This window comes from Taeniopygia guttata, chromosome 34 (genome assembly GCF_048771995.1).
Source record: "Taeniopygia guttata chromosome 34, bTaeGut7.mat, whole genome shotgun sequence".
In the NCBI taxonomy this organism is placed as follows: Eukaryota; Metazoa; Chordata; class Aves; order Passeriformes; family Estrildidae; genus Taeniopygia; species Taeniopygia guttata.
In genome coordinates, this window is record NC_133059.1 from 3249814 (window position 1) to 3273615 (window position 23802).

Genomic DNA, 23802 nt, shown 5'->3' on the forward strand with positions numbered 1-23802 from the left:
ACCCCAAAATTCTTGGGGACCCCCCACCTGAACCACCCGGAACCCCAAAACCCGCCCAGAACCCCCATAGACCCACCAGGACCACCCCCAAACCCACCCGGACAAAGTGTCCGTCCCACCCCTGACCATCAGCTCCCTGCACGTCCCCGCTGGTCAGGGACCCCCCAAAACTCCCCAGGAACCCCCAAATCCTCCTCGGGAACCCAAATTCATGGGGAACCCCCCCTGAACCACCCAGAACCCCAAATCCTTACCGGGAATCCCCACCGGGACCCCCCAAACCCACCCGGACAAAGTGTCCATCCCACCCCTGACCATCAGCTCCCTGCACGTCCCCACCGGTCAGGGACCCCCCAAAACCCCCCGGGAACCCCCAAAATCCTCCTCGGAACCCCAAAATTCATGGGGAACCCCAAATCCCACCCAGAACCCCAAATCCTTACTGGGAATCCCCACTGGGACCCCCCAAACCCACCCGGACAAAGTGTCCGTCCCACCCCTGACCATCAGCTCCCTGCAGGTCCCCACGGGTCAGGGACCCCCCAAATCCTCCTCGGGACCCCCAAATCCACCTCGGCACCCCAAAATTCATGGGGAACCCCAAAACCCACCCGGAACCCCAAATCCCACCCAGAACCCCAAATCCTTACTGGGAACTCTCCCCAAACCCACCCGGACAAAGTGTCCGTCCCACCCCTGACCATCAGCTCCCTGCACATCCCCACCAGTCAGGGGCCCCCCAAAACCCCCCCGACACCCCAAAATTCTTGGGGACCCCCCACCTGAACCACCCGGAACCCCAAAACCCGCCCAGAACCCCCATAGACCCACCAGGACCACCCCCAAACCCACCCGGACAAAGTGTCCGTCCCGCCCCTGACCATCAGCTCCCTGCGGCTGCAGCGCCTGCTGGCCGCGGGTCAGGGGCCCCCCAAATTCCCTCGGCACCCCAAAATCCTCCTCGGCACCCCAAAATTCATGGGGAACCCCAAAACCCACCCAGAACCCCCATAGACCCACCAGGACCCCCCCAAACCCACCCGGACAAAGTGTCCGTCCAACCCCTGACCATCAGCTCCCTGCACGTCCCCACGGGTCAGGGGCCCCCCAAATCCTCCTCGGGACCCCCAAATCCTCCTCGGGACCCCAAAATTCTTGGGGACCCCCCCCGAACCACCCGGAACCCCAAAACCCACCCAGAACCCCAAATCCTTACTGGGAACGCCCCCCAAACCCACCCGGACAAAGTGCCCGTCCCACCCCTGACCATCAGCTCCCTGCGTGTCCCCACCGGTCAGGGGCCCCCCAAAACTCCCCGGGAACCCAAAATCCTCCTCGGCACCCCAAAATTTATGGGGAACCCCACACTGAACCACCCGGAACCCCAAAACCCGCCCAGAACCCCAAATCCTTACTGGGAACACCCCCCAAACCCCCATCGGGACCCCCAAATTATTGAGGAATCCCCCCAAATCCTCATCGGGAACCCCCAAATCCTCACCGGGACCCCCAAACCCATCGGGACCCCCTCCAACCGGGAACCCCCAAACCCACCGGGACCCCCAAATCCTCACCGGGACCCCCCCAAATCCTCATCGGGACCCCCCAAACCCACCGGGAACCCCCAAATTCCTCATCGGGACCCCCAAATCCTCACCGGGACCCCCAAATCCATCAGGACCCCCAAACCCATCGGGATCCCCAAATCCTCATTGGGACCCCCAAATCCTCACCGGGACCCCCCCAAATCCTCATCGGGACCCCCAAATCCTCACCGGGACCCCCAAATCCATCAGGACCCCCAAACCCATCGGGATCCCCAAATCCTCATTGGGACCCCCAAATCCTCACCGGGAATCCCCCCAAATCCTCATCGGGACCCCAAAACCCATCGGGACACCCAAATTCTTATCGGGACCCCCAAATCCATCGGGAACCCCCCAAATCACCATAGGGACCCCCCCAAATCCTTATCGGGACCCCCAAATCACCATCGGGACCCCCAAATCCTCATCGGGACCCCGAAATCCTCATCGGGACCCCCAAATCCTCCTCGGGACCCCCAAATCCTCATCGGGAACCCCCAAATCCATCGGGAATCCCCCCAAATCCTCACCGGGACCCCCAAATCCTCACCGGGAACCCCAAATTCTCATCGGGACCCCCAAAACGTCATCGGGAATCCCCCCAAATCCTCACCGTGACCCCCAAATCCTCATCGGGACCCCCCCAAATCCTCATCGGGACCCCCAAATCCTCACCGGGACCCCCAAATCCTCATCGGGACCCCCAAACCCACCAGGAACCCCCAAATCATCACCGGGACCCCCAAATCCTCATCGGGACCCCTAAATCCTCATCGGGACCCCCCCCAAATCCTCATCGGGACCCCCAAACCCACCGGGAACCCCCAAATCCTCATCGGGACCCCCAAATCCATCGGGACCCCCAAATTCTCATCGGGACCCCCCCAAATCCTCATCGGGACCCTCTCCAAATCCTCATCGGGACCCCCAAATCCTCACCGGGACCCCCAAATCCTCACCGGGACCCCCCCAAATCCTCATCGGGACCCCCAAACTCACTGGGAACCCCCAAATCCTCTTCGGGACCTCCAAACCCATCGGGACCCCCCCCAAATCCTCACCGGGACCCCCAAATCCTCATCGGGACCCCCCCAAATCCTCATCGGGACCCCCAAATCCTCACCGGGACCCCCAAATCCTCATCGGGAACCCCCAAATCCATCGGGACCCCCAAATCCTCATCGGGACCCCCAAACCCATCGGAACCCCCAAATCCTCATCGGGAACCCCCAAATCCTCATCGGGACCCCCAAATCCTCATCGGGACCCCAAAACCCATCGGGAATCCCCCCAAATCCTCATCGGGACCCCCCCAAATCCTCATCGGGTCCCCCAAATCCTCATCGGGACCTCCAAACCCACCGGGAACCCCCAAATCCATCGGGACCCCCGAGACCCCCCCAAAATGCCTGAACAGCCACACCCGGGGGGGGGTGGGTTTTATCCTCAGCCCCCCAACACCCCCGAACTTTTGGGGGACCCCCCGACCCCCCCATATTTTTGGGGACCCCCTGACACCCCCAAACCCCCCTCAGACCCCTCCTCAGCCCCCCCAGACACCCCAAAACCCCCCCGAGACCCTCCCCATGTCCCTGGATGGTCCCAAACAAGGGGGGGGGGTGGGTTTTACCCTCAGCCCCCCAACACCCCCGAACTTTGGGGGACCCCCCGACCCCCCCATATTTTTGGGGACCCCCCCCATATTTTTGAGGACCCCCTGACACCCCCAAACCCCCCCAGGCGCGTGGGCGGCGGCGGCCGAGGCGGTGGACGGTTGTTACCTGCAGGCGCTGAGCGGCTTCGTGATGGTGCTGAGCGAGGGGGGGGACATGATTTACCTGTCCGAGAACGTCAGCCGCCTGCTGGGGCTCAGCCAGGTGGGGGCACCCCAAAATCCGCCGGGGGGACCCCAAAAATCCGCCGGGGGGGACCCCAAAATCTGCCGGGGGAGACTCGGAAAAATCCCTTTGGAGCGGCCCCGAAATCTCTCAGGAATGGGACAAAATCTGCCTGGGGGGGCCCCAAAATCTGCTCGTGGGAACCCCAAAATTTGCTCGTGGGGACCCCAAAATCTGGAGGGGGGAAACCCCAAAATCTGCCGGAGGGGGACCCCAAAAATCCGCCGGGAGGGACCCCAAAATCCGCCGGGGGAGACTCGAAGAAATCCCTTTGGAGCGGCCCCGAAATCTCTCAGGAATGGGACAAAATCTGTCTGGGGGGGCCCCAAAATCTGCTCGTGGGAACCCCAAAAATCTGTCTGGGGGGGACCCCAAAATCTGACTGAGAAGGGCTGAAAAATCTGCCGGGGGGACCCCAAAAATCGGCCGGGGGGGACCCCAAAATCTGCCGGGGGAGAGTCGGAAAAATCCCTTTGGAACGGCCCCGAAATCTCTCAAGAATGGGACAAAATCTGCCTGGGGGGTCCCCAAAAATGTACCTGGGGGGTCCCCAAAAACTGCTGAGGGGGTCCCCAAAATCTGCAAGGGGGATCCCCAAAATCTGCCGGAGGGGGACCCCAAAAATCCACCGGGGGGGACCCCAAAATCCGGCGGGGGAGACTCGGAAAAATCCCTTTGGAGCGGACCCGAGATCTCTCAGGAATGGGACAAAATCTGTCTGAGGAGGACCCCAAAAGGGCTCGGGGGGTCCCCAAAATTGCTCGTGGGAACCCCAAAAATTTGTCAGGGGGATCTCCAAAATCTGGCCGGGGGGGACCCCAAAAATCCGCCGGGGGGAACCCCAAAAATCTGTCGGGGGAGAGTTGAAAAAATCCCTTTGGAGCGGCCCCGAAATCTCTCAGGAATGGGACAAAATCGGCCTGGGGGGACCCCAAAATCTGCTCGTGGGAACCCCAAAAATTTGTCTGGGGGGGACCCCAAAAATCTGACTGAGAAGGGCTGAAAAATCTGGCGGGGGAACCCCAAAAATCCGCCGGGGGAGACCCCAAAATCCGGCGGGGGAGAGTCGGAAAAATCCCTTTGGAACGGCCCCGAAATCTCTCGGGAATGGGACAAAATCTGCCTGGGGGGGGCCAAAAATCTGCTCGTGGGAACCCCAAAAATTTGTCAGGGGGGACCCCAAAATCTGCCAGGGGGGACCCCAAAAATCGGCCGGAGGGGGACCCCAAAAATCCCCCGGAGGGGACCCCAAAATCCGGCGGGGGAGACGCGGAAAAATCCCTTTGGAGCAGCCCCGAAATCTCTCAGGAATGGGACAAAATCTGCCTGGGGGGGCCCCAAAATCTGCTCGTGGGAACCCCAAAAATTTGTCTGGGGGGGACCCCAAAATCTGGAGGGGGCAACCCCAAAAATCGGCCGGAGGGGGACCCCAAAATCTGCCGGGGGGGACCCCAAAATCCGGCGGGGGAGACTCAGAAAAATCCCTTTGGAACGGCCCCGAAATCTGTCAGGAATGGGACAAAATCTGCCTGGGGGGACCCCAAAATCAGCTCGTGGGAACCCCAAAATTTGCTCGGGGGAACCCCGAAATCTGGAGGGTGAGGGGCCCAAAATCTGTCGGGGGGGACCCCAAAAATCTGCCGGGGGGGACCCCAAAATCCGGCGGGGGAGGCTCGGAAAAATCCCTTTGGAGCGGCCCCGAAATCTCTCAGGAATGGGAAAAAATCTGCCTGGGGGGGCCCCAAAATCTGCTCGTGGGAACCCCAAAAATCTGTCTGGGGGGGATCCCAAAATCTGGATGGGGGAAGCCCCAAAATCTGCCGGAGGGGGACCCCAAAAATCCCCCGGGGGGGACCCCAAAATCCGGCGGGGGAGACTCGGAAAAATCCCTTTGGAACGGCCCCGAAATCTCTCAGGAATGGGACAAAATCTGTCTGGGGGGACCCCAAAATCTGCTCGTGGGAACCCCAAAAATTTGTCAGGGGAAACCCCAAAAATCTGTCGGGAGGGACCCCAAAATCTGCCAGAGGGGGACCCCAAAATCCGGCGGGGGGGACCCCAAAATCCGGCGGGGGAGACTCGGAAAAATCCCTTTGGAACGGCCCCGAAATCTCTCAGGAATGGGACAAAATCTGCCTGGGGGGGCCCCAAAATCTGCTCGTGGGAACCCCAAAAATCTGTCTGGGGGGGACCCCAAAATCTGACTGAGAAGGGCTGAAAAATCTGGCGGGGGAACCCCAAAAATCTGCCGGGGGGGACCCCAAAATCCGGCGGGGGAAACACGAAAAAATCCCTTTGGAACGGCCCCGAAATCTCTCAGGAATGGGACAAAATCTGCCTGGGGGGGACCCCAAAATCTGCTCGTGGGAACCCCAAAATTTGCTCGGGGGGGGACCCCAAAATATGTCAGGGGTAACCCCAAAAATCTGGCGGGGGGGAACCCCAAAATCGGCCGGGGGGGACCCCAAAATCCGGCGGGGGAGAGTCGGAAAAATCCCTTTGGAACGGTCCCAAAATCTCTCAGGAATGGGACAAAATCTGCCTGGGGGGGCCCCAAAATCTGCTCGTGGGAACCCCAAAATTTGCTCGGGGGAGCCCCAAAATCTGGAGGGGGGAACCCCAAAAATTTGTCAGGGGGGGACCCCAAAATCTGCCGGGGGGGACCCCAAAATCCGGCGGGGAAGACTCGGAAAAATCCCTTTGGAACGGCCCCGAAATCTGTCAGGAATGGGACAAAATCTGCCTGGGGGGCCCCAAAATTTACTCGTGGGAACCCCAAAAACTGCTCGTGGGAACCCCAAAAATTTGTCAGGGGGACCCCAAAAATCTGGCCGGGGGGGACCCCAAAAATCTGCCGGGGGGGACCCCAAAATCCGCCGGGGGAGAGTCGGAAAAATCCCTTTGGAACGGCCCCGAAATCTCTCGGGAATGCGACAAAATCTGCCTGGGGGGGACCCAAAATCTGCTCGTGGGAACCCCAAAATTTGCTCGTGGGAACCCCAAAAATTTGCTCGTGGGGACCCCAAAATTTGCTCGTGGGGACCCCAAAATCTGGAGGGGGGAAACCCCAAAATCTGCCGGAGGGGGACCCCAAAAATCTGTCGGGAGGGACCCCAAAAATCAGTCGGGGGGGGGGGCCAAAATCTCTTTAGGGAGCCCCAAAAATCTTCCGGGGGTCCCCAAATTTTGGAGGGGGGGTCCCCAAATTTTGCAGGGGGGGGTCCCCCAATGGTGGGGGGGGGGTCCGGGGCCCCCCAAAATTTGGGGTGACCCCCCCGGGCCCCCCCAGCTGGAGCTGATCGGGCACAGCGTCTTCGACTTCGTGCACCCCTGCGACCACGAGGAGCTGCAGGACGTGCTGAGCCCGCGGCAGGGTGAGACCCCTCCCCAAATTCACCCCGAAACCCCCCCCGAGACCCCCAAATCATCCCCGAGACCCCTCCCCAAATTCACCCCAAAAACCCCCGGGACCCCTCCCCAAATTCACCCCAAAACCCCCCGGGATCCCTCCCCAAATTCACCCCAAAATCATCACCGGGACCCCTCCCCAAATTCACCCCAAAAATCCCCCCAAAAAATCCCCCTGAGACCCCCAAAAATACCCCCGAGCATCTCCAGGAATCCCCAAAATCATCCCCAGGACCCCTCCCCAAATTCACCCCAAAAAGCCCCGGGACCCCTCCCCAAATTCACCCCCAAATCATCCCTGAGACCCCTCCACAAATTCACCCCAAAATCGTCCGAGACCCCTCCCCAAATTCACCCCAAAACCGCCCGGGAACCCCCAAAAATGATCCCTGAGACCCCTCCCCAAATTCACCCCAAAACCCCCCGGGAACCCCCAAAATGATCCCTGAGACCCCTCCTCAAATTCACCCCAAAACCCCCCGAGACCCCTCCCCAAATTCACCTCAAAATCATCACCGGGACCCCTCCCCAAATTCACCCCAAAACCCCCCGGGACCCCTCCCCAAATTCACCCTAAAAAGCCCCCTGGGAACCCCCAAAATGATCCCTGAGACCCCTCCCCAAATTCACCCCAAATCATCCCTGAGACCCCTCCCCAAATTCACCCCAAAACCCCCGGGACCCCTCCCCAAATTCACCCCAAAATCATCCCTGAGACCCCTCCCCAAATTCACCCCAATACCCCCCCCAGGACCCCTCCCCAAATTCACCCCAAAACCCCCATGGGAACCCCCAAATCATCCCCGGGACCCCTCCCCAAATTCACCCCGAAACCCCCGGGACCCCTCCCCAAATTCACCCCAAATCCCCCCGGGACCCCTCCCCAAATTCACCCTAAAAACCCCCGGGACATCCCAAAATCCGGGACCCCCCAACCCCTCTGACCCCCCCCGACCCCCGGGACCCCTCCCCAATTTCGGGGACCCCCCAAAACCCCCGGGACCCCCCAAACCCCCCGAGACCCCCCCCAGAACTGGGGGGAAGCGTTTGGGGCGTGACTTTTCCTGCTCATGAGGAGCCCCCAGACCCCCCCGAGACCCCCGGGACCCCCCAAAATCCGGGACCCCCCAACCCCTCCGACCCCCCCCGACCCCCGGGACCCCTCCCCAAATTCGGGACCCCCCAAAACCCCCCAGGACCCCCCCCCCGAATTGGGTGGAGCACTCGGGGCGTGACTTTCCCGGCTCATGAGGAGCCCCCAGACCCCCTAAAAACCCCCGGGACCCCCCAAAATCCGGGACCCCCCAACTCCTCTGACCCCCCCCGACCCCCGGGACCCCTCCCCAATTTCGGGACCCCCCAAAACCCCCCGGGACCCCCCCCAGAACTGGGGGAAATCATTTGGGGCGTGACTTTTCCTGCTCATGAGGAGCCCCCAGACCCCCTAAAAACCCCCGGGACCCCCCAAAATCCGGGACCCCCCAACCCCTCTGACCCCCCCCGAGCCCCGGGACCCCTCCCCAATTTCGGGAACCCCCAAAACCCCCGGGACCCCTCCCCAAAATTGGCTGGAGCACTCGGGGCATGACTTTCCCTGCTCATGAGGAGCCCCCAGACCCCCCCGAGACCCCCGGGACCCCCCAAAATCCGGGACCCCCCAACTCCTCTGACCCCCCCCGACCCCCGGGACCCCTCCCCAAATTCGGGGACCCCCCAAACCCCCCGGGACCCCCCCCAAAATTGGGTGGAGCACTCGGGGTGCAGCTTTTCCTGCACATGAGCAGCCCCCAGACCCCCTAAAAACCCCCGGGACCCCCCAAAATCCGGGACCCCCCAACCCCTCTGACCCCCCCCGACCCCCGGGACCCCTCCCCAATTTCGGGGACCCCCCAAAACCCTCCGGGACCCCCCAAAACCCCCCGGGACCGCCCCCAAAATTCGGTGGAGCACTCGGGGCGTGACTTTCCCTGCTCATGAGGAGCCCCCAGACCCCCCAAAAACCCCCGGGACCCCCCAAAATCCGGGACCCCCCAACCCCTCTGACCCCCCCCGAGCCCCGGGACCCCTCCCCAATTTGGGGGTGCCCCCAGGGGGTCCCCGGCGGCGGGGGGAGCGCTCGGGCCGCAGTTTCTCGCTGCGCATGAAGAGCACCCTGAGCGGCCGCGGGCGCTGCCTCAACCTCAAAGCGGCGTCCTGGAAGGTGCGGCGGGATTTTGGGGACATTTGGGGGGATTTTGGGACTTTTGGGGATATTTGGGGACATTTTGGGGGAAGTTTGTGGGACATTTGGGGATATTTGGGGAGATTTGGGGATATTATGGAGATATTTGGGGATGTTTTGGGGACATTTTGGGATATTTGGGGACATTTGGGGGAGATTTTGGGATATTTGGGGACATTTTGGGGATGTTTTGGGGACATTTGGGGATGTTTTGCTGACATTTGGGGACATTTGGGGACAGTTTGTGGGACATTTGGGGACATTATGGGGAGATTTGGGGATGTTTTGGGGACATTTGGGGACATTTGGGGACATTTGGGGACATTTTGGGATTTTGGGGACATTTGGGGAGATTTGGGGACATTTTGGGGGATTTGGGGGACAATTTGGGACATTTGGGGACATTTTGGGGACTTTTGGGGACATTTTGGGGATTTTGGGATGCTGAGAGGACATTTAGGGACGTATGGGGAGATTTGGGGACATTTTGGGGAGATTTGGGGGATTTGGGGACATTTGGGGATGTTTGGGGATATTTTGGGACATTTTGGGTACATTTGGGGGGTTTTGGGGTAAATCCTGAGGATTTCAAAGGGGATTTTGGGGGGTTTGGGGTAAATCCCGAATTCTGGGGATTTTGGGGTAAATCCCGCAGGTTTCAATGATAATTTTGGGGTAAATCTCTCGGGTTTCACTGGGGATTTTGGGGGATTTTGGGGTAAATCCCGAATTCTGGGGATTTTGGGGTAAATCCTGCGGATTTCAATTGGGATTTTGGGGGGTTTTGAGGTAAATCCCGTGGGTTTTGCTGTTGATTTTGGGGTAAATCCCGCTGATTTCCCCGTTAAATTTCGAGTTTTTTGGGCTCACACCTCCCTGGGGCGGTTTGGGGTAAATCCCGCTGGTTTCACTGGGGATTTTGGGGGATTTTGGGGTAAATCCTGCTGATTTCACTGGGGATTTTGGGGGTTTTTGGGGTAAATCCCACTGATTTCACTGTTGATTTTGGGGTAAATCCCTCCGGTTTCCCCGTTCAATTTCGGGTTTTTTGGGCTCATCCCCCCTGGGGCTGTTTTGGGGTAAATCCCACCGGTTTCCCCGTTAAATTTCGGCTTTTTTGGGCTCACACCCCTGGGGGGTGTTTGGGGTAAATCCTACCGGTTTCACTGGGGATTTTGGGGTAAATCCCGCTGATTTCACTGGGGATTTTGGGGGTTTTGGGGTAAATTCTGAATTCTGGGGATTTTGGGGTAAATCCCGCTGATTTCAATGATGATTTTGGGGTAAATCCCGCTGATTTCAGTGGGGATTTTGGGGCTGGTTTGGGGTAAATCCCGCTGATTTCACTGGTGATTTTGGGGTAAATCCCTCCGATTTCCCCATTAATTTTCGTTTTTTGGCCCCGCAGGTGCTGCACTGCGCGGGGCGCATGCGGACGTACGCGGGGCCGGGGCCGGGGTCGGGGTCGGGGCCGGGGGGCTCCGAGCCCCCCCTGCGCTGCCTGGTGCTGATCTGCGAGGCCATCCCCCACCCCGGGGCCATCGAGGCCCCGCTGGGCTCGGGCACCGTCCTCACCCGCCACTCCATGGACATGAAGTTCACCTACTGCGACGACAGGTGGGCCGGGCACCCCAAAATCACACCTGGGACCCCCTGGGACCCCCCCGGTATCCCCCGGTACTCCCCGGTACCCCCCCGGTACCCCCCGGTATCCCTCCGGTAGTCCCTGGTGTCCCCCTGGTACCCTCCAGTACCCCTCCGGTACCCCCTGGTACCCCTCCGGTACCCCCTGGGACCCCCCCGGTACCCCCCGGTATCCCCTGGTGCCCTCCCAGTACCCCCTGGTACCCCCCTGGCACCCCCAAAATCCCACCCGGGAGCCCCCTGGGACCCCCCCGGTACCTCCCTGGTATCCCCCCGGTATCCCCCGGTACCCTCCGGTACTCTCCGGTATCCCCCAGTACCCCCCCGGTATCCCCCGGTAACCCCCGGTACCCCCTGGTACCCCCCTGGCACCCCCAAAATCCCACCCGGGACCCCCTGGGACCCCCCTGGTATCCCCCTGGTACCCTCCGGTAACCCCCAGTACCCTCCGGTACCCCCTGGTACCCCCCTGGCACCCCCAAAATCCCACCTGGGACCCCCCCGGTATCCCCCGGCACCCCCAAAATCCCACCCGGGACCCCCTGGAATCCCCCCGGTACCCCCCTGGCACCCCCAAAATCCCACCCGGGACCCCCTGGGACCCCCCCGGTACCCCCCGGTACCCCCCTGGTGCCCCCCTGGCACCCCCAAAATCCCACCCGGGAGCCCCCTGGGACCCCCCCGGAACTCCCCGGTATCCCCCGGTACCTCCCTGGTATCCCCCGGTACCCCCAAAATCCCCAAAATCCCCCAAACTCGGCACTCCCAGACCCCAAAATCCCCAAAAATCCCCAAAATCCCCAAAACTCGGCACTCCCCGGGGATTTGGGGTGTGGGGTCAGAGCGATGTTGGGGTGCCCCGGATAATTTTGGGGTCCCCCCCATTTTTTGGGGTGCAGGATCGGGGAGGTGGCCGGGTACCCCGATAATTTTGGGGTGATTTTGGGGTGATTTTGGGGTGCAGGATCGGGGAGGTGGCGGGGTATCCCCATAACATTTTGGGGTGATTTTGGGGTGATTTTGGGGTGATTTTGGGGTGATTTTGGGGTGATTTTGGGGTGCAGGATCGGGGAGGTGGCCGGGTACCCCCGGGATTTTGGGGTGCGGGGTCGGAGGGATGTTTTTGTGCCCCCGATAATTTTGGGGTACCCCATTTTTGGGGTGCAGGATCGGGGAGGTGGCCGGGTACCCCCGGGATTTTGGGGTGTGGGGTCAGAGGGATGTTTTTGTGCCCCCGATAATTTCGGGGTACCCCGAATTTTGGGGTGCAGGATCGGGGAGGTGGCCGGGTACCCCCGATAATTTTGGGGTGTGGGGTCAGAGGGATGTTGGGGTGCCCCCGATGATTAATTTTGGGGTACCCCATTTTTGGGGTGCAGGATCGGGGAGGTGGCGGGGTACCCCCATAACATTTTGGGGTGATTTTGGGGTGATTTTGGGGTGCAGGATCGGGGAGGTGGCCGGGTACCCCAGGATTTTGGGGTGCCCCGGATGATTTTGGGGTACCCCCGATAATTTTGGGGTACCCCAATTTTGGGGTGCAGGATCGGGGAGGTGGCCGGGTACCCCCATAACATTTTGGGGTGATTTTGGGGTGATTTTGGGGTGCAGGATCGGGGAGGTGGCGGGGTACCCCAGGATTTTGGGGTGCCCTGGATGATTTTGGGGTACCCCGAATTTTGGGGTGATTTTGGGGTGATTTTGGGGTGCAGGATCGGGGAGGTGGCGGGGTACACCCGGGATTTGGGGTGTGGGGTCAGAGGGATGTTTTTGTGCCCCCGATAATTTTGGGGTACCCCATTTTTGGGGTGCAGGATCGGGGAGGTGGCCGGGTACCCCCATAACATTTTGGGGTGATTTTGGGGTGATTTTGGGGTGATTTTGGGGCGATTTTGGGGTGCAGGATCGGGGAGGTGGCCGGGTACCCCCGGGATTTTGGGGTGTGGGGTCAGAGGGATGTTGGGGTACCCCCATAACATTTTGGGGTACCCCATTTTTGGGGTGCAGGATCGGGGAGGTGGCCGGGTACCAGCCCGAGGAGCTCCTGGGCTGTTCCCTGTACGAGTTCGTGCACGCGCTGGATTCCGGCACCCTGAGCCGCAGCGTCCACACCCGTGAGCACCCCAAAACCCGCGGGGGGACCCCAAAACCCCCAGGGGACCCCAAACCCCCAGGGACCCCAAAAGCCTCTGGGGAACCCCAAAATATCCATGGGAAACCCCAAAACCCCCTCGGGAATGCCAAAATCCTCTTGGGATATCACAAACCCCACCTGGGACACCCCAAAATATCCATGGGAAACCTCAAAACCCCCGGGGGACCCCAAAACCTCCGGGGACCCCAAAACCTGCTGGGGAACCCCAAAATAGCCATGGGAACCCCCAAAATATCCATGGGAACCCCAAATATCCACGGAAAACCCCAAAATATCCATGGGAAATGCCAAAATCGCCATGGGAACCCCAAATATCCATGGGAAACCCAAAACCTCTGGGGGACCCCAAATATCCAGGGGAACCCCAAAACCCGCTGGGGAACCCCAAAACCTGCTGGGGAGCCCCAAAACCCCCGGGGGGACCCCCAAACCCGCTGGAAAACCCCAAAACCCGCTGGGGAACCCCAAATATCCATGGGAACCCCAAAACCCCCCTGGGACACCCCAAACCCCACCTGGGACACCCCAAATCTGACCTGGGACACCCCAAACCCCACCTGGGACACCCCAAATCTGACCTGGGACACCCCAATACCCCCTCGGGCACACCCCAAACCCCCCCAGGACACCCCAAAGCCCACCTGGGACACCCCAAATCCCCCCTGGGACACCCCAAACCCCCCTGGGACACCCCAAATCCCACCTGGGACACCCCAAACCCCACCTGGGACACCCCAAACCCCACCTGGGACACCCCAAATCCCACCTGGGACCCCCCAAACCCACCTGGGACACCCCAAATCTCACCTGGGACACCCCAAATCTCACCTGGGACACCCCAAACCCCACCTGGGACACCCCAAATCCCACCTGGGACACCCCAAACCCCACCTGGGACACCCCAAAACCCCCCTGGGTCACCCCAAACCCCACCTGGGACACCCCAAACCCCCCCTGGGACACCCCAAACCCCCCTGGGACACCCCAAACCACACCTGGGACACCCCAAAGCCCACCTGGGTCACCCCAAACCCCACCTGGGACACCCCAAATCCCACCTGGGACACCCCAAACCCCCCCTGGGACACCCCAAAGCCCACCTGGGTCACCCCAAACCCCACCTGGGACACCCCAAACCCCACCTGGGACACCCCAAATCCTTCCTGGGACACCCCAATACCCCCCAGGACACCCCAAATCCCACCTGGGACACCCCAAACCCCACCTGGGACACCCCAAACCCTCCTGGGACACCCCAAATCCCACCTGGGACACCCCAAACCCACCTGGGACACCCCAAACCCCACCTGGGACACCCCAATACCCCCTCGGGGACACCCCAAATCCCACCTGGGACACCCCAAATCCCCCCTGGGACACCCCAAATTCTTCCTGGGACACCCCAAACCCTCTCTGGGACACTCCTGGACACCCCAATATCCCCTTGGGGACACCCCAAACCCCATCTGGGACACCCCAATATTCCCCCAGGACACCACTGACCACCCCAAAGCCCCTCTGGGACCCCCCAAACCCCCCCAGGACACCCCAATATCCCCTTGGGGACACCCCAAACCCCACCTGGGACACACCTGGGCACCCCAATATCCCCTCAGGACATTACTGACCACCCCAAACCCCCCCTGGGACACCTGAAACCCCCCCAGAACACCCCAATATCTGTTCAGGGACACCCCAAACCCCCCCGGGACACCCCAAACCCCACCTGGGACACCCCAAACCCCACCTGGGACACCCCAAATCCCACCTGGGACACTCCTGGGTACTCCAATATTCCCCCAGGACACCACTGACCACCCCAAATCCCACCTGGGACACCCCAAATCCCACCTGGGACACGCCAATACCCCCTCGGGGACACCCCAAACCCCCCAGGACACCCCAATACCCCCTCGGGGACACCCCAAACCCCCTCTGGGTCACCCCAATCCCCCCTGGGACACCCCAAATCCCACCTGGGACACCCCAAACCCCACCTGGGACACCCCAAATCCCACCTGGGACACCCCAAACCCCACCTGGGACACCCCAAACCCCACCTGGGACACCCCAAATCTCACCTGGGACACCCCAAACCCCCCTGGGACACCCCAAATCCTTCCTGGGACACCCCAAATCCCCCCTGGGACACCCCAAATCTCACCTGGGACACCCCAAACCCCACCTGGGACACCCCAAACCCCACCTGGGACACCCCAAACCCACCTGGGACACCCCAAACCCCACCTGGGACACCCCAACCCCCCTCTGGGACACCCCAAATCCTTCCTGGGACACCCCAAATCCCACCTGGGACACCCCAAATCCCACCTGGGGCACCCCAAACCCCACCTGGGACACCCCAAATCCCCCCGGGGACACCCCAAACCCCACCTGGGACACCCCAAATCCCACCTGGGACACCCCAAATCCCCCCTGGGACACCCCAAATCCCCCCTGGGACACCCCAAACCCCACCTGGGTCACCCCAATCCCCCCTGGGACACCCCAAATCCCACCTGGGACACCCCAAACTCCCTCTGGGACACCCCAAATCCTTCCTAGGACACCCCAAACCCCACCTGGGACACCCCAAACCCCACCTGGGACACCCCAAACCCCCCCAGGACACCCCAAACCCACCTGGGACACCCCAAACCCCACCTGGGACACCCCAAACCCCCCTGGGACACCCCAAACCCACCTGGGACACCCCAATACCCCCTCTGGGACACTCCTGGACACCCCAATATCCCCCCAGGACACCCCAAACCCCACCTGGGACACCCTAAACCCCACCTGGGACACCCCAAACCCCACTGGGGACACCCCAAATCCTTCCTGGGACACCCCAAACCCCCCCAGGACACCCCAAACCCCACCTGGGACACCCCAAACCCCCCCAGGACACCCCAATATCCGTTCAGGGACACCCCAAACCCCACCTGGGACACCCCAAACCCCCCTGGGACATCCCAAACCCCACCTGGGACACCCCAAACCCCACCTGGGACACCCCAAACCCCACCTGGGACACCCCAAATTCTTCCTGGGACACCCCAAACCCCACCTGGGACACCCCAAACCCACCTGGGACACCCCAAACCCCACCTGGGACACCCCAAATTCTTCCTGGGACACCCCAAACCCCACCTGGGACACTCCTGGACACCCCAAACCCCCCCTGGGACACCCCAAACCCCACCTGGGACACTCCTGGACACCCCAAACCCCCCCAGGACCCCTCAATACCCCCTCGGGGACACCCCAAACCCCACCTGGGACACCCTAAACTCCCCCAGGACACCCCAATATCCCCTCAGGGACACGCCAAACCCACCTGGGACACCCCAAATCCCACCTGGGACACCCCAAATCCTCCTGGGACACCCCAAACCCCCTCTGGGACACCCCAAATCCCTTCTGGGACACCCCAAATCTCACCTGGGACACCTGAAACCCCCCCTGGGACACCCCAAACCCCACCTGGGACACCCCAAACCCCCCCTGGGACACCCCAAACCCCACCTGGGACACCCCAAATCCTTCCTGGGACACCCCAAACCCCACCTGGGTCACCCCAAATCCCACCTGGGACACCCCAAATCCCCCCTGGGACACCCCAAACCCCACCTGGGTCACCCCAAAGCCCACCTGGGACACCCCAAACCCCACCTGGGACACCCCAAACGCCCCCAGGACACCCCAGATCCCACCTGGGACACCCCAAACCCCCCCTGGGACACCCCAAACCCCCCCTGGGACACCCCAAACCCCACCTGGGACACCCCAAACCCCCCCTGGGACACCCCAAACCCACCTGGGACACCCCAAACCCCCCCTGGGACACCCCAAACCCCACCTGGGACACCCCAAACCCCACCTGGGACACCCCAAATCCTTCCTGGGACACCCCAAACCCCCCCTGGGACACCCCAAATCCCACCTGGGACATCCCAAATCCCACCTGGGACACCCCAAATCCCACCTGGGACACCCCAAACCCCCCCTGGGACACCCCAAACCCCACCTGGGACACCCAAAACCTCACCTGGGACACCCCAAACCCCCCCTGGGACACCCCAAATCCCACCTGGGACATCCCAAATCCCACCTGGGACACCCCAAATCCCACCTGGGACACCCCAAACCCCCCCAGGACACCCCAAACCCCACCTGGGACACCCCAATATCCCCTTGGGGACACCCCAAATCCCACCTGGGACACCCCAAACCCCCCCAGGACACCCCAAACCCCCCCTGGGACACCCCAAACCCCCTCGGGGACACCCCAAACCTCACCTGGGACACCCCAAATCCCACCTGGGACACCCCAAATCCTTCCTGGGACACCCCAAATCCCACCTGGGACACCCCAAACCCCACCTGGGACACCCCAAACCCCACCTGGGACACCCCAATACCCCCTCGGGCACACCCCAAACTCCCCCAGGACACCCCAAACCCCACCTGGGACACCCCAAAACCCCCCTGGGACACCCCAAACCCCACCTGGGACACCCCAAACCCCCCTTGGGACACCCCAAACCCCACCTGGGACACCTGAAATCCCCCCAGGACACCCCAATACCCACTCGGGGACACTCCAAGCCCCCCCAGGACACCCCAAATCCCACCTGGGACACCCCAAATCCCACCTGTGACACCCCAAACCCCCCAGGACACCCCAATATCCGTTCAGGGACACCCCAAACCCCCCGGGGAGACTCCTGGACACCACAATATCCCCTCGGGGACACCCCAAACCCCCCCTGGGTCACCCCAATCCCCCCTGGGACACCCCAAATCTTTCCTGGGACACCCCAAACCCCACCTGGGACACCCCAAACCCCCTCGGGGACACCCCAAACCCCCTCTGGGACATCCCAAACCCCACCTGGGACACCCCAATATCCGCTCGGGGACACCCCAAACCCCCCTGGGACACCCCAAACCCCACCTGGGACACCCCAAACCCCACCTGGGACACCCCAAATCCCACCTGGGACACCCCAAATCCTTCCTGGGACACCCCAAATCCCACCTGGGACACCCCAAACCCCACCTGGGACACTCCTGGACACCCCAAACACCCCCAGGACACCCCAATACACCCTCGGGGACACCCCAAACCCCCCTGGGACACCCCAAATTCCCCCTGGGACACCCCAAACCCCACCTGGGACACCCCAAATTCCCCCTGGGACACCCCAAACCCCACCTGGGACACCCCAAATCTCACCTGGGACACCCCAAATCCCCCCTGGGACACCCCAATTTCCCCCTGGGACACTCCTGGACACCCCAATATCTCCCCAGGACATCACTGGACATCCCAAAACCCCTCTGGGACGCCCCAAACCCCAGCAGGAAACCCCAAACCCCACCTGGGACACCTGAAATCCCCCCAGGACACCCCAATATCCCCTTGGGGACACCCCAAATCCCATCTGGGACACTCCTGGACACCCCAGGACGCCACTGACCACCCCAAAGCCCCTCTGGGACACCCCAAACCCCCCCAGGACACCCCAATACCCTCTCGGGGACACCCCAAACCCCCCCGGTGACCCCTCCCCTGACCCCCCCGGTGTCCCCCCGGTGTCCCCCCGGTGTCCCCCCGGTGTCCCCAGTGCTGAGCAAGGGCCAGGCGGTGACCAGCCAGTACCGGTTCCTGGCCAAGCGCGGCGGGTTCCTGTGGGCGCAGACCCAGGCCACCGTCATGGGCGGGGGGCGCGCGGCCCCCGAGGGCATCGTGTGCCTGCACTTCGTGCTCAGGTGGGCACGGGGACATTGGGGACATTGGGGACATCGGGGGGATTGGGGACATTGGGGACATTGGGGGGATTGGGGACATTGGGGACATTGGGGGGATTGGGGACATTGGGGACATTGGGGACATTGGGGACATTGGGGGGATTGGGGACATTGGGGACATTGGGGACATTGGGGACATTGGGGGGACATTGGGGGGATTGGGGACATTGGGGACATTGGGGGGATTGGGGACATTGGGGGGACATTGGGGACATTGGGGACATTGGGGACATTGGGGGCATTGGGGGGATTGGGGACATTGGGGACATTGGGGACATTGGGGACATTGGGGGGATTGGGGACATTGGGGACATTGGGGACATTGGGGACATTGGGGACATTGGGGGCATTGGGGACATTGGGGACATTGGGGGCATTGGGGGGATTGGGGACATTGGGGACATTGGGGGGATTGGGGACATTGGGGACATTGGGGACATTGGGGACATTGGGGACATTGGGGGGATTGGGGACATTGGGGACATTGGGGACATTGGGGACATTGGGGACATTGGGGGCATTGGGGACATTGGGGACATTGGGGGCATTGGGGGGATTGGGGACATTGGGGACATTGGGGGGATTGGGGACATTGGGGACATTGGGGACATTGGGGGGATTGGGGACATTGGGGACATTGGGGACATTGGGGACATTGGGGACATTGGGGGGACATTGGGGACATTGGGGACATTGGGGGGATTGGGGGGGTTGGGGACATTGGGGGGACATTGGGGGCATTGGGGACATTGGGGACATTGAGCAAAAATGGGGAACAATGGGAAAAAATGGGGAAAAATGGGGAAAAATGGGATTGGGGACATTGGGGACATTGGGGGGATTGGGGACACTGGGGACATCGGGGGGATTGGGGGGATTGGGGACATTGGGGACATTGGGGGCATTTGGGGACATTGGGGGGATTGGGGACATTGGGGACATTGGGGACATTGGGGGCATTGGGGACATTGGGGACATTGGGGGGACATTGGGGACATTGGGGACATTGGGGGCATTGGGGGCATTGGGGACATTGGGGGGATTGGGGGGATTGGGGACATTGGGGACATTGGGGGGATTGGGGGGACATTGGGGGCATTGGGGACATTGGGGACATTGGGGACATTGGGGACATTGGGGGGACACTGGGGACATTGGGAGGTGATGACCCCCAAACCTCTCTTTGGAGCCCCCCAAACCCCGCTGTTTTTTGTGCGTGGGGGTCCCCCAAACCCCGCTGTTTTTGGGGACCCCCCAAACCCCTCTGATTTTTGGGGACCCCCCGAACCCCTCTGGTTTTTGGGGACCCCCGAACCCCTCTGGTTTTTGGGGACCCCCGAACCCCTCTGGTTTTTGGGGTCCCCCCGAACCCCGTTAATTTTTGGGGACCCCCCAAACCCCGTTAATTTTGGGGTCCCTCTGCCCCCCCCAGCCGCGTGGAGCAGCGCGGGCTCGTCCTGTCCCTGGAGCAGACCCAGCGCCGCCCGATGGGGAGGGGGCGCCGACCCCCGACCCCCGAACCGGGACCCCCGAACAGCCTGATCGACCTGAGCCTCGGTGCGGGACTGGGAGCACTGGTTGTACTGGGAGCACTGGTTATACTGGTCTGGGGGTCCCGGGGGTCCCGGGGTGGATTTGGGGTGATTTTGGGGTGATTTTGGGGTGGTTTTTTCGGGGGTCCTGGGGCTGGTTTGGGGTGATTTTGGGGTGGTTTTTTCGGGTGATTTGGGGTATTTTTGGGGGGGTCTCACCCTCCTGTGCCCCCCCAGGCCTGGGGGTCCCGGGGGTCCCGGGGGTCCCGGGGTGGATTTTGGGTATTTTTTGGGGGTCTCACCCCCATTTTCCCCCCCAGGCCTGGGGGTCCCGGGGGTCCCGGGGGTCCCGGGGTGGATTTGGGGTGGATTTGGGGTGATTTTGGGGTGATTTTGGGGTGGTTTTGGGGTGGTTTTGGGGTGGTTTTTTGGGGGTTCTGGGTTGATTTTGGGGGGGTCTCACTCCCCTTTCCCCCCAGGCCTGGGGGTCCCGGGGGTCCCGGGGGTCCTGGGGCGGGTTTGGGGTTTTTTCCGGGGGTCCCGGGGTGATTTTGGGGTGATTTTGGGGTGTTTTTAGTGGTCCCAGGGTGGTTTTTTCGGGGGTCCCGTGGTGATTTTGGGGTGATTTTGGGGTGGTTTTTTCGGGGTCCTGGGGTGATTTTGGGGTGATTTTGGGGGGTCTCACCCCCTTTTCCTCCCCAGGTCTGGGGGTCCCGGGGGTCCCGGGGGTCCTGGGGTGGTTTTGGGGTGATTTTGGGGTGGTTTTTTGGGGGTTCTGGGGTGATTTTGGGGTGTTTTTTTCGGGGTCCTGGGGTGGATTTGGGGTGGATTTGGAGTATTTTTGGGGGGTCTCACCCCCCTTTTCCCCCCCAGGCCTGGGGGTCCCGGGGGTCCCGGGGGTCCTGGCCTTCGTGCGCCCCTCGCACGTGCCCGAGGCGGCGCTGCAGCGCGACCCCCGGCGCTTCTGCTCCCCGGAGCTGCTGCGGCTCCTCGGGCCCATCCTCGACCCCCCCCCGGCGACCCCCGACCCCCCGCGCCGCCCCCGCAGCCCCTCCCCGGTGAGTGGGGGGGTCCTGACCCCGATTTTGGGGTGTTTGGGGAGATTTTGGGGTTTTTTTAGGGGTTTTTTAGGGTTTTTTTGGGGGGTTTTATGGGATTTCGGGGGTGGTTTGGGGCGGGTTTTGGGGTCTGGGGGGGTCCTGGGGGGTCTCGGCCCAAATTTTGAGGGGTCTGGGGGTGTTTTGGGGGGTCTGGGGGGGGTCCCGACCCAAATTTTGGGGGGTCTGGGGGGGTTTTGGGGTGTCCTGGGGGGGGCCCGGCCCCATTTTTGGGGGGTTTTGGGGGGTCTGGGGAGGTTTTGGGGTTTTTTGGGGGGGTTTTATGGGATTTTGGAGGTAGTTTGGGGGGGGTTTTGGGGTCTGGGGGGTCCTGGGTGGTCCTGGCCCGAATTTTGGGGGGTTTTGGGGTTTTTTTTAGGGTTTTTTGGGGGTTTTATGGGATTTTGGAGTTGTTTGGGGGGGGGGTGGGGTCTGGGGGGGTTTTAGGGGGTCCTGGGGGGGTCCCGACCCAAATTTTGGGGGGTCTGGGGGGGTTTAGGGGTTTTTTGGGGGGTTTTAAGGGATTTTGGAGGTGCTTTGCGAGGGGTCTTTGGGGTCTGAGGGAGTTTTGGGGGGTCCTGGGGGGGTCCCGACCCAAATTTTGGGGGGTCTGGGCAGGTTTAGGGGTTTTTTGGGGGGATTTTATGGGATTTTGGAGGTGGTTTGGAGGGGGTTTTTGGGTCCGGGGGGGGTTTGGGGGGTCCTGAGGGGTCCCGGCCCAAATTTTGGGGGGTCTGGGGAGGTTTAGGGTTTTTTGGGGGGGATTTTATGGGATTTTGGAGGTGGTTTGGGGGGGGTCTTTGGGGTCTGGGGGGGTTTTGGGTTTTTTGGGGGGGGATTTATGGGGTTTTGGAATTGTTTGGGGGGGGGTCTTTGGGGTCTGGGGGGGTTTTGGGGGATTTTTTGGGGTCCAGGGGAGGTTTTGGAGGTTTTTTTGGGGTCCGGGGGGGGGAGTTTTGGGGGTTTTTGGGGTCCGGGGGGGGCTCTTTGGGGTTTTTGGGGTCCGGGGGGGAGTTTTGGGGGTTTTTGGGGTCCGGGGGGGGAGTTTTGGGGGTTTTTGGGGTCTGGGGGGGGGTTGGAGATTTTTTTGGGGTCCGGGTGGGGAGTTTTGGGGGTTTTTGGGGTCTGGGGGTGGGTTTGGGAGTTTTTTTGGGGTCCGGGGGGGCTCTTTGGGGTTTTTGGGGGTCTGGGGGTTTTTTGGGGTCCGGGGGTGGATCTTTGGGGTTTTTTGGGGTCCAGGGGGGTTTTGGGGGATTTTTGGGGTCTGGGGGGGGCTCTTTGGGGTTTTTGGGGTCCGGGGGGGTTTTGGGGTCCGTGTCTGTGCCAAACCGCTGCTGCAGGTGCGGAAGATTTTTGGGGGGAGCCGCAGCCCCGGGACCACCCTGCAGGTAACGGGGGGTGGGGACGATCCTGGGACCCCCACCCCAAATCCCGGCCCCGTAAATGGGACCCCCAACCCCTGACCCCAAACCCCAATCCCTGACCCCAAACCCCAACTCCTGACCCCAACCCCCAACCCCTGACCCCAAACCCCAACCCCTGACCCCAACCCCCAAACCCTGACCCCAAACCAGACCCCTGACCCCAATCCCTGACCCCGAACCTGACCCCAAACCCCAACCCCTGACCCCAAACCCCAACCCCTGAGCCCAAACCCCAACCCCTGACCCCAAACCCCAACCCCTGACCCCAACCCCCAAACCCTGACCCCAAACCAGACCCCTGACCCCAATCCCTGACCCCGAACCTGACCCCAAACCCCAACCCCTGACCCCAAACCCCAACCCCTGAGCCCAAACCCCAACCCCTGAGCCCAAACCCCAAACCTGACCCCAAACCCCAAACCTGACCCCAAACCCCAATCCCTGACCCCAAACCCCAAACCCAGACCCCAAAGCGGACCCCAAACCCCAAATCCCGCCCCACAGCCCCCCCTGGACCTGGCCATGTTGGCCCCCCAAACCCCAATCCAGACCCCAAACCCAAATCCCTGACCCCAACCCCTGACCCCAAACCCCGAACCTGACCCCAAACCCCAATCCCTGACCCCAAACCTGACCCCAAAGCGGACCCCAAACCCCAAACCCCGCCCCACAGCCCCCCCTGGACCTGGCCATGCTGGCCCCCTAAACCCCAACCCCTGACCCCAAACCCCAAACCCTGACCCCAAACCTGACCCCAAACCCCAAACCCTGACCCCAAACCCCGATCCCTGACCCCAAACCCCAACCCCTGACCCCAAACCCCAAACCTGACCCCAAATCCCGCCCCACAGCCCCCCCTGGACCTGGCCATGCTGGCCCCCCAAACCCCAACCCCTGACCCCAAACCCCAAACCTGACCCCAAACCCCAACCCCTGACCCCAAATCCAGACCCCAAACCCCAAACCCCAACCCCAAACCCCAACCCCTGACCCCAAACCCCAAACCTGACCCCAAACCCG

At 61.8% G+C, this 23802-nt stretch overlaps 1 protein-coding gene across 1 annotated transcript in view; it reads left to right on the top strand.

Annotated features, from left to right (window-relative positions):
- Positions 1-23802, top strand: part of HIF3A (hypoxia inducible factor 3 subunit alpha) — a 35521-nt gene that overhangs the window by 10727 nt on the left and 992 nt on the right. Inside the window, exons 4-11 of the mRNA XM_072920886.1 lie at positions 3327-3463; positions 6774-6858; positions 8983-9092; positions 10522-10730; positions 12765-12871; positions 18546-18690; positions 20162-20265; positions 21135-21319. Coding sequence (XP_072776987.1) covers positions 3327-3463; positions 6774-6858; positions 8983-9092; positions 10522-10730; positions 12765-12871; positions 18546-18690; positions 20162-20265; positions 21135-21319 — 1082 coding nt within the window. The remainder of the gene's footprint in view (positions 1-3326; positions 3464-6773; positions 6859-8982; positions 9093-10521; positions 10731-12764; positions 12872-18545; positions 18691-20161; positions 20266-21134; positions 21320-23802) is intronic.